The sequence below is a fragment of the Pinus tabuliformis genome, chromosome 9, assembly GCF_031772625.1.
Source record: "Pinus tabuliformis cultivar Carrire ecotype Pingquan chromosome 9, CPIR1, whole genome shotgun sequence".
Classification (NCBI taxonomy): Eukaryota; Viridiplantae; Streptophyta; class Pinopsida; order Pinales; family Pinaceae; genus Pinus; species Pinus tabuliformis.
In genome coordinates, this window is record NC_142307.1 from 1,391,453,696 (window position 1) to 1,391,465,552 (window position 11,857).

The window sequence follows — 11,857 nt, forward strand, 5'->3', positions numbered from 1 at the left end:
AATATATTATGAAACAACATAAGTTGAACCATAAACATGCAAAGTGGGTGGAGTACCTGCAGAGTTTTACATTTGTGTTGAAACACATCAGTGGTCAAGTCAACAAAGTGGCAGATGCATTAAGCAGGAGGAATTTGATCCTACAGGAAAGTACGATACATTATTAGGATTCAAACATCTTAAGGACTTGTATGAAATAGATGCAGATTTTAAGGAAACCTATGAAGCTTGCCAAAATCCATTGTTGAGAGATAACAGTTCATGGCTGGACTATAATATGTAGGAAGGGTTGCTGTTCAAAGGAGGGCAATTGTGTATCCCTGAATGTTCTATGAGAGAGAACTTAAAGGCATTGCATAGACAAGACATTGGATTAGTTGAGCCACTTTTACTATTGGCCGAAGATGCACAGAGATGTACAGAGGTTTGTGACTAGATGCAAAGTGTGTCAGCTTGCAAAGGGACACAACCAGAACATAGGGTTGTATACACCCTTACCTATTCCGGACAAACCATGGGACTCAGTCAGTTTAGACTTTGTCTTAGGTCTACCGAAGATAGAACGGGATTCGATTCCATCATGGCAGTGGTGGATTGTTTCACCAAAATGGCACATTTCATTCCGTGCAGGAAAACCAATGATGCCACACATGTAGAAAATTTGTTCTTCACAAAGATAGTCAAATTACATGGCTTTCCGAAGTCTATTATTTTGGACCGAGACATAAAGTTTATAGGTCATTTTTGGCGGACCTTATGGAAAAAATTAGACACCAAACTGAACTTCAGCTCAGCTTATCATCCGCAGACTGATGGCCAAACCGAAGTGGTGAACTGAAGTCTGGGAAATCTATTAAGGAGTTTGGTTGGAGAAAATTCTCGACAGTGGGATCATGTACTTGCACAAGCAGAATTTGCTTATAACGATTCGCCCAACAGAAGCATGGGCAGTAGTCCTTTCCAGATCCTATACGGAATGCACCCACGTGGAGTACATGAGTTGCGGGATTTGGGTCAGTTGGAGTGCAGGAGTGCTGATGGTGAAGATTTCGCAAAGGCAATCAGCGATCTTCATGAACAGGTGAAATTAAAATTACAAGACAACAACCAAAGATACAAACAGAAAGCATATTTGAAAAGGCGGGAGGTACAATTCAATGTAGGGGACCTGGTATTAGCACACCTACGCAAGGAGAGGTTTCCTAAAGGCGAATACAACAAGTTAAAATGGAAGAAAATTGGGCCTTGCAGGATTCTTCGAAAGTTTTCTGCGAACGCTTATGAGTTGCAGTTACCTCCAGGTATAGGAATCTCACCCATTTTTAATGTGGCAGATCTGTACCCATACATTGCGGCAAATGAAGAAGACAGTTCGGAAAGACGAACACGGGACACCCAGAATGAGAACAAATCATGGATTAAACAGATTCCCCCAGCAAAGCCTTTAGAGATCGAACAGATCCTAGACACCCAGGTGGTCAGACAGACTCGAAGAAAAGAGTATTTATAGTACCTAGTCAAGTGGAAGGGCCATCCTATTGAAGATAGTTCTTGGTTAGATGATGGTAAGATTCAAAGCACCGGGTACTCTATTGAAGAGCTCATGGATAGGAGCCATGAGTTTAATTTACCTCGGGAGCCTGATGCAGGAGCATTCGACTGAAAAGGCGGTAGCTGGGAAATGGTTTTTTATTTTTGCTGGAAAGAAAGAAAAACATTTTGATTTCTATTTTATTTATTTTTTATTTAAATTAAGGTTGACACAGTCATTGTTCTTTAAAAATTAAGCAAGCAAGTAAATATAGGATTAGTTAAGAACATGTTTAAAGAAACTGTTAGATAACTGAGGAACAATTCCTCAACTGTAAGAAACTGCTAGTAAGGCATTGGAGAAGAAAAAATAGAGCCTCATGGAAGGGGCTGCCATCCAGAGAGAAGAGAGGACATATAATTTGTAATTACAATTTTTCTTCTTGAATATCTATGAAAGCAAATGAATCTAGAACCTGTCATTAAGGAAACAAGCCGGTTTTTCTTTTCCTGTGCTTTAATGTTTCAGACATTGTGTTAAAATAAAAATAGTGAAATAATTCATTAAGAAGCCGATTGATATTGAAAAAATCTTGTGACTAAAGGAATCTCAGACCAGGAACCAGACAAAGGCAAAGCCAACAAAGACAATACAAATTTTTCTCAACAAAAAAAATTAGGTACATTTACATTCAGCATCCAAGCACACCTGTGCATTCATTACATTTCCAATTTAACAGTTCATTATACAATTATATAACCCAAAAGCCATAGAGGGTTCCAAAACCCACGAAGACCGAAAATAATGAATTGCAGGCCGAGACTAGTCAAACAGCGAGGGTATGAAAACCCATGAAACTATACAAATACACAGAGAAGGCGAAATCCCAAGGGTTATACCCAACTAAGGACAAAGAAAGTAAAGGAAAGATACAGCCACGGAGAGATCCTACCCAGTTTTTCCCCAAGCTTGCGAAGACTCCCAAGGACGAGGCCATGGAGCAATGTTCCCCATGAATGACCTACACACCACCACAAAAACAAGGTGGCAGTGAAGAAGACAGTAGGGCCAACAAAACAGAAGGACAGTGAGCAGACAAATGAAGAAAGGAGCAGGAATTTACCTGGAAAAGGTTTGACTCCGTGCCAAAGGACGAGAACAGAGTCTCTCGCTAGACGGTTTCTCCCAACAGAAACGCCATAAGATAAATTTACCTGCTCACCAAGGAGCTAGAGGGTTAGAGACATAAAAAAAAATGCGGAAATGAAATTGAAACAAGAAATTACTTGAAGTAGAGTTCGCTAAGCCATCCATTGTAGTAGCAAGGAAAGAACTTGTGGTTACACAGAGCCAAATCATCACCAGAACCAACACCAAGAAAAAAAATCATCACGAGCAGAGTAGAGACAAAGCATGAGCCGGGTAACAGAGATGAAACAACTTGTAGGTTGAAAGTTGACCTGAAACCTCCAAGAACCAACAAAATAAACCACCACAAGGAACAAGCGAAGGCACAATGCTAACAAACCACCACAAGAAACAAGCAAAGGCACAACGCACCCACAGAGCCGAACCAAACCACGACAAATACAAGAATGAACTCCAAATTTCCCTCAGCAGGTGTGAAATGACCACATTTGCGAAACCAAGGCCAGTACAAAGGGCAGGCCGAAAACATAAATTGCATTAAAACCTCACACCAAAACCCTTCTATTGTTTATTCGAAAACCGACAAGAGTTAAACGGTCGTTGCTACATTTCCCTCCTCAGGATTGCCACAGTATCATTTCTTTTTGTGAGTAATTTTGGAACCAAATAATGATATCTATGCTTTGGTATGCCCTTTGAATCAATTCAAACTGATTTTTGAAACAAAAGTTACGCAATCTTAAAAATACACACCTTTTTTGTTTTTAAGAGATTGATTTTGAGCTTGTTGATCTTGTCAACCTTGAAAATGTTTTATCTCTCTGATTTTTGCCTCCCAAATTTTGAAATTTCATCTTGAGGTAGCTCTTCATGGCTTCTTTCCAACCCCACAATTTATACCGAGATTGGATTCTTCAAGGTAAAGTTATGCTAAATCTCCCACAATGGCCTAGTTATGGACTGGTTTAATATAGTGAACTTGTACATAATGCCACGTGTCATTATTTTAACCTTTGGCCCTAAAATTCATACCCGAAAAGCTACAATCTATGCACTTTCATTCTCTTCTTACAGAGTTCAATTTGATGCTTGAAGAGAAAGTTATGATGATTTTGCTTGAGACACCTATTTGAGACTAAATTCTAGAGCATATAAAAATCCTAACTTCCTTTGACCATTTTTCCGAAAATGTGGTGAACCGAGGCCTGAAATTTTAGCTAGATGTTCATTTAGATTTCACCTCCATGTGGTAAAAAATTGATATTTTAAAGCTTAAAAAAAAAAAATTATAGCAAAAATTCCATGATGGCTCATTTGAAGCAACAAAACCCTAGGACCAAGAGCTCTCATACCAAATGTTATGTATTCAAATCAAAATAACACAGAAAAATAAGAAAATATAGATCAATGACTTGATAATAAGCCATTTTGAGGGGGGAATTCCTTTTACATCACATAAATAAACAATTTGTGGATGATTCAAATGAAAATTTAAACCTACTTGGCATATATAGGAGTCTAATGGGTCAAAATATAATTAGGGTTTACAAAACAATAATAATGTAAGGGATATGAATAATAATGGTGAGCTTCTATGGGGTACAATAATGACAATATAGGGGGCTACACTAGTATTATAGGGACCTAACATCAACCAAAATTGCCACATTTATTGATGAAATTAGTCAGTGGACAACAAAAAACACCATATACATGGTATTAAATGCAATGAAGAAAGAGTTATTAAAGAACAATCTGAAGCTCAAGATTTGATCCCTTCCACATTCTTCTCTGCTTGCACTTGATACGAAGGATAGGAATGATATAGTCAAGCTTCAAGTTTTGAAGTCCTGTCAATTACAAAATTCAATTATAATGTGATAATTCTAGCATGGAAACTAGTCTCCCCAATAGGATATCTATAATTCAATCAACTTTAAGCGATCTTATCAAATAATATATTTGGGAAGATTTTGCATAAAATCCCCTAGAATCCTCTCATTTCTCTTTAAATATTCATTAGGATGTTGTTCATCACCTAATTGTGTATAAATTTGAAGATTACTTCGGTGAATCCTATTTGTTTACAAATGAGAAACTGGTTATCTTGTTTATTCACAGACTAGTTGAAAACATTCCAACTTCTCCTAGTTAAATAACTTAACAAAGGATCATATTATCAATTAACTATAAGCACTTGTTCAATTCTGTTCATTTTTAGATGAACCATTCAACAATTAGAATTGGTAGTTTTTTAAGCATATCTTCATTAAAGCTCAGTTTAAAAATTGAAATAATATCAATCAATACTCTAATTCATATTTTCTCATTGGCACATTTATTTACACTTATATTGAAGAGATGGATGGTTAGCTTAGTATCAATCCCTCTACAATTACAAACATAGATCACCTTTCTATGCATCATCCTTAATAAGATGTCATCCATATCTATTGATGAATTGTCAATATATTAACATTATTCTGTTTATGAGGTGGATATACTATATATCAATATCATTGAAGAAATATATTGTTGATATAAATAAAGTCTTTCACCAGTCTTCTATAATTTCTAACCTAATTTAGCAATCTTTTATTTGTTTATGAGTGTAATTAATCTAATATACTACAATTTTTTATAGTACTTATTTAATTTATGACTTGAAAATTAATGTTTGAGTCTAGAACACGGTATTCCATAGACAATGAAGAATATATATGGTAAGATTGATATGAAAAAATTAGATGGCATTGAAAGCGATTTTTCCTACATGTGTTTTATTACATTTTTAACGAGTAATGTTTTTTTATTAAACTCATGCTTCTTTATTATATTTTTATTTAGCAAGGATGAGATTCTCCGAAACAGGAGTCAGTACTCCGTGGGTCCTCCATGACATATTGTTATTCCTGTATTATAAATAAATAAATAACCCAAACATAAGTCGTTAATCAAACAAAGAATATCTAATATAATATTACGGGTTTGAATGAGGCGGTCAATTATTTAATGAGGCGGTCAATTGTTTAATTGTTGGGTGTTTGGAAGTGATTTAGTAACTCATTATTCAAATATTGAATATCTGTAATTGAGTGTTAGGGTTTCGATGGTGATGGAAGTTTGAGACTGCACGCGCGCTCTTATTCTGTAAATGATCAGATTGTTTAACATTCATAGTTTTTGTAGTAGGTTTATTTTTTATTCATAAATTATTTGAAATGATTCGATTTGATTCTTTAAATAATAATGATAAATTAATTTATATTCATAAATTAAGTCAAGATACTTTTATAATTTAATAAAATGAAAATGCTAAATTAATTTATATTCATAAATTAAGTCAAGAAACTTTTATAATTTAATAAAATGAAAATGCTGTAATGATCAATTAAATAAGATGCAGTGAAGTATTAAATTAAAAATAAAATGAAGATTTAATGATCAATTAAATAAGATGCAGTAAAGTATTAATAAAAAAAAATAAAAATAAAATAGTGTGTTCAAATAAAAAATAATTCAGAAAGTAGATTAGATAGTACAAGTAAATTATGCCAAGTTTTCCGGATGTACCAAAAAGGTTATATTGTCAAGAGTCTTCACAGTAATGGAAGATGGAGATCTAGTCAATAACAGACTATCAAAGCTTTTATCAAACGTAGTCGCCTAGTAGTAAGGAAATGGGAGAGAAAATTCGTAACGGTCTCTGATAACGCGTGCGACGCGAATAAGGGCCTCCTCAGTCCTGAGTACTCACTTATCCAGCCGCCTTTAAACCCTTTTCGTACCCGGACCCAGAGTCAAGAGTCTTCACAGAGATCTAGTCCATGACAGACTATCAAAGCTTTTATCAAACGTAGTCGCCTAGTCGTAAGGAAATGGGGGAGAGGCAATTCGTAACGGTCTCTGATAATGCGTTCGACGCGGATAAGGCCCTTCTGAGTACTTACTTATCCAGCCGTCCTTGACTCCCGCAGTTTTTGGGCGTGGTCTATAAGCCGCGTTCGCATCCCGCTACTAAATAAAAATCAAATCAGGATTGCTTTCTTCACCACTATCATCCCCTCTCCTCTTCAATCTTTTGGTGCAATAGCTTTATATTTGTATGCGAACTGCATCTCCCTCCATACCTCTCCAATTTTACGTACAGGTTGCTGCCAGCGAGCATCAGTGACAATCAACTCAAACACACACCATGGATAAACTTGCAGAGATCTTTCAATTTGCCCAATCCAAGTTCAACTCTGCGGAGCGGAAGATTAAAGGGTTTATGGTCATACAGCAGAAAAATGTTTTGGATCTCAACGATTTCAATGCAGGCATCACAGACGATCTTAGCGAGCTCTTTGGGAGGCGAGTCTCCTTCCAGCTTGTTAGCGCATCTCAAATCGATTCCGGTGGGTGATGATTCCTTATTATTTATAAATTCAGTCCTTAATCTGTTTTGCAGTTTTAATTTATCAACCAAATTCAGCCAACTTTCATATAATTTAACCTGGAAGTTGTTGTTGTGACTCTAAATTCTTTTTCAGGCAATGGAATTGGAAAGTTGAGCGAGAAAGCGCCTCTTCAGAACTGGATCTCTACTCATGAAGGAATACTCACGGGCCAGACCACCTATGGCGTCGAGTTTGACTGGGACTCCAACTTCGGAGTCCCCGGAGCATTCTTCATTACAAATTCGCATCATCACGAGTTCTTCCTCAACTCACTCACTCTTCAAGTTCCCGGTCATGGCAATGTCCACTTCGACTGCAACTCTTGGGTGTATCCCGCCTCTGAATACAACAGAGACCGTGTCTTCTTCTCTAATCGGGTACCGTATACATTTGATTCATCTCAAATATCAGATCATCATTCATTCATCTCATATACCTCGGACATATTGTTTTGAATAGAGGAATTAACGAAATTATGGGCAACTAACTGTGGTATAATGTTATCTGCAGAGTTATCTCCCCGACAAAAGTCCTCCTGCGCTCATTAAACTGAGGAATGAGGAGCTGAGAAACCTAAGAGGCGAATACGATGGAATGGCAGAGAGTGAGAGGAAAGAGTGTGACAGAGTGTATGACTACGATTTCTACAATGATCTCGGAAACCCGGACGAGAATCTAGAACTCAGCCGGCCGGTGCTAGGAGGGTCTCAACAGTTTCCATATCCCCGCAGGGGCAGAACGGGTCGCCCACGCACAAAAACAGGTGAGATTAGTTTTTATTGCCCATTTATATGTAGAACAATTCAATTCCTCTTTTCCCTCTCGGGCAATGACACAGGCCAGGGAGTAAAACGCCTAATCTTGTCGTTGGTATTGACTGTTGACAGAGCCCGCAAGTGAAAGCAGATTGGAATTAGACATGAGTCTCGATATCTATGTTCCACGAGATGAACGTTTTGGGCATCTGAAATTGTCTGATTTCTTGGCCTATTCCCTCAAGTCAGTCGCCCAATTCTTGGTGCCAGAGCTCAAATCACTATTCGATTCAACCCCCAACGAATTCGACTCATTTGAAGACGTTATGAAGCTTTACTCCGATGGGATCAAGCTGCCCGAGAACCCAATTCTCGACGCTGTCAAGAATCTCATTCCTCTTGAACTCATCAGGGTGTTCCTCACGACAGATGGCCAAAAATTGCTGAAGTATCCCCTTCCTCAGGTTATTTCCAGTGAGTATTTCTCTTCTAAGCGCAATTCTGCATCTTCTTATTCCGCACTTGATATCTACTAGATTTTGTATAACTGAATTTGGTGGAACTGGATTTAACGGGCGCAGATGACAAATTTGCATGGAGGAAAGACGAAGAGTTTGCGCGGCAGACGTTGGCTGGTGTCGATCCGGTTGTTATACAGAGACTCCAAGTAATTAGCCCCCTCTCTACTTTCATATAAATGTTGGAAGGTCAAGATCAGGATACAGAAAACTCAGGAAAATCGCTTGAATTTCAATTTCGCGTAGTCTTTACATAGTTTTAATTTTATGAATGATTAAATTGACAGAGTTTTCCCCCAAGAAGTAAACTGGACCCGGAGATGTATGGTCCTCAGATCAGTTCTATTACTGCTTCACATATAGAAAAGAATATCGATGGGCTAACAGTGGAGCAGGTATTCTCCAACTCAGCGTTTGCTGCTTAATTTAAATCTGCTCATGTCTATCTCTTTTCATCTACCCAGAAATTCATGTACTGGTACATTGATATGATGTTTTCAGGCTCTAGAGGACAACAAATTGTTCATTCTGGACCATCATGATGTCTTCATGCCTTACGTTAACCGAATAAATGCTCTGTCTATAAAGATATATGCTTCTCGCACAATTCTCTTCCTTAACAGGGATGGCACATTAAGGCCCGTAGCAATCGAGCTGAGTCTACCCCCTTCAGATCAACGCCCGGAAAGTGTTCGTAAGGTGTTTACTCCTGCAGAGGAAGGCGCAGAAGGAGCTTTATGGCAGCTCGCCAAGGCCTACGTAGCCGTTAATGATTCTGGTTACCATCAGCTTATCAGTCACTGGTAAAACCTAATTAGGGACCACTAGCTAGGGGAATATACATGCAGAATCTGTTTAGTATTTACAATATCGTTATATAATATAGGGTCCCCACTGAGTGATGGTGGGATTTTTTTTCAGGCTTAAGACTCACGCAGTCACGGAGCCATTTGTCATCGCTACCAACCGACATCTGAGTGTGATGCATCCCGTGTATAAGCTACTGAGTCCCCATTTCCGGGACACCATGAACATCAACGCTCTGGCTCGGCAAATTCTTATAAATGGCGGAGGCATACTTGAAAGAACAGTGTTTCCTGGAAAGTATGCCATGGAGATGTCCGCGGTAGCATACAAGGACTGGAGGTTTGACGAACAAGGGCTGCCTGCAGATCTTCTCAAAAGGTAATTATAGTCAATAGCGACATAAATCTGAACTTGATCTATGTTTCATGATCAACAATTTGAATTTTGATTAATATATCATATGGTGTGGCTACGACTTGACAGGGGTATGGCAGTGGTGGACTCATCAATACCCCACGGGCTTAAGTTGATGATTGAAGACTACCCTTATGCCGTGGATGGATTGGAGATATGGTTCGCAATAGACTCATGGGTTAAAGAGTACCTGTCCTTGTACTACCAGAGTGACGATGCAGTGAAATCTGATACAGAGCTTCAAGCATGGTGGGATGAGATCAGAAATGTTGGTCACGGAGACAAGAAGGACGAGACATGGTGGTACAGCATGGACAACGTGGAAGATGTTGAAAAAGCAATAACAACAATCATATGGGTGGCCTCTGCTCTTCATGCTGCAGTTAATTTCGGGCAATACCCTTACGCGGGATACATGCCTAATCGGCCCACCATCAGCAGAAGGTTAATCCCGGAGGAAGGGTCCGAAGAATTCTCAGAGTTGGTGCAGAATCCGGACTTGTTTTTGCTGAGAACTATAAGCAACCAATTTGAAACGACACTGGGCATCGCGTTGATAGAAATTCTATCGACGCACTCAACGGACGAGGTATATCTAGGACAGAGGGCCACGAGTGAATGGAGTGGGGATGAACGTGTAACAGAAGCTTTTGAACGGTTCGGTATGAAGCTGAAAGAGATTGAGAAAAATATAAGAGAGAGAAACGAAGATGCAGCAGAAAAGTTGAAGAATAGGTGTGGTCCTGCTCAGGTTCCTTATACTTTGCTTTATCCAAACACCTCAGATGTGAGTCACGAAGGAGGACTCACTGGTAAAGGAATTCCCAATAGCGTTTCTATTTAGTTTCTACCTGCACGGCATTATTATGCATCAAATTCGTTTATAGGATGATTCACTGGTAGAGGGAAATTCCAATAGTGTTTCTATTTAGCTTGTACTTGGGATTATTCTGTATCAAATTCCTTCATCCAAATGCTTGTGATATATCTTTGGAGGAATCAGCGCGTAAAGAAATTCCAAACAATGATTTTTATTTAGTTTATAATTTATCTATTTAAAAGTAAAATTTGTGGAGATATAATTTTTTTTTTTAATCTCAGTAATTTTAAAAAAAAATTCACCTCACATACTTACGCTCTTATCTTCTTATGCGTAATATGTTTAAATCAAAGTAATATGCCATTTCTCTGGTTTTTTTATACATATTATATTTTAAATTAGATTATAATGTCAAAATTACACATATTTTTTTTTATATTATTTTAAGAATAAATAATAGCACACATAAACAAACATTATAAATTTATAATATTATTAATATTACACATTAATAATATTATATAATAATAAATTAATGAATAACAATTTAAAATAATTTTAGAAATAAATAATAGCATATATGAGTAATTATTATAAAAAATAATTAAACATAATCTAATAAATCCAAGGGAATAATAATAAAAATCAAGGCATTTGAAACTCAATAGAATCATATTAAATCTAATGGATTAATATTATAAACCCAAGGTATATAAACCTTAAGATTTATAAACCCAAGGTAAATAAACATTAAGATAAATACTACCGACGAGACCGCCTTTGTCACAATGCGACATTGAACTATGCTTGACCATGATTGATTTTCATATTGAGACAATCTTCGTCGGAATGCGACATTTGACTGTGGTTGATTATGATTGACCATGGTTTACCATGATTTGTATTATAAATATTGTAAACACGAAAATAAACATGGTTGACCATTGTTGATTTTCATATAGAGACAATCCTTATCAAAATGGAACGTTAGACCACGATTGAACATGATTGATATTATAAACCCAAAGGAATAATAAACCCAAAGGATTGATATTATAAACACAAGGGAATAATAAACCCAAGGGATTAATTCTAAAACCCCAAGAGAATAATATTAAACACAGGGGACTAATATTATAAATCTAAGGTATTACCCTAAGATAAATATTATAAGCACTAAAATAAATATGGTTGACCATGGTTGATTTTCATATTGAGACAATCCTTATCACAATGCGATGTTCGACCATGGTTGACCATGTATGTTTTTCATATCGAGACAATCTTTGTCACAATGGAACGTTAGACCATGGTTGACAATGGATGCTTTTCATATCGATAAAATCTTTGTCAAAATGTTGCATGCGACCATGATTGACCATAATTTACCATGTTTCATTCTATAAAATATGGTGTACCATCAT

The 11,857-nt window shown here is 37.2% G+C and overlaps 1 protein-coding gene across 1 annotated transcript; it reads left to right on the forward strand.

The window, feature by feature from the left end:
- Positions 1 to 6,495: 6,495 nt before the first annotated feature.
- Positions 6,496 to 10,671, forward strand: LOC149153714 (putative linoleate 9S-lipoxygenase 5). The gene is made up of 9 exons (XM_089439126.1): positions 6,496 to 7,077; positions 7,213 to 7,496; positions 7,630 to 7,882; positions 8,007 to 8,348; positions 8,456 to 8,541; positions 8,680 to 8,787; positions 8,894 to 9,195; positions 9,314 to 9,577; positions 9,683 to 10,671. Exons 1-9 carry the CDS (start codon positions 6,876 to 6,878, stop codon positions 10,455 to 10,457), a joined length of 2,616 nt encoding a protein of 871 aa, XP_089295252.1. The 5' UTR covers positions 6,496 to 6,875; the 3' UTR covers positions 10,458 to 10,671.
- Positions 10,672 to 11,857: the final 1,186 nt, after the last annotated feature.

Coding starts and splice junctions, on each gene's coding strand:
- LOC149153714 (XM_089439126.1), top strand. CDS start 6,876: ATGGATAAACTTGCAGAGATCTTTCAATTTGCCCAATCCAAGTTCAAC. Junction 7,497..7,629: donor GTGTCTTCTTCTCTAATCGG/GTACCGTATACA, acceptor TGTTATCTGCAG/AGTTATCTCCCCGACAAAAG. Junction 9,578..9,682: donor CCTGCAGATCTTCTCAAAAG/GTAATTATAGTC, acceptor ACGACTTGACAG/GGGTATGGCAGTGGTGGACT.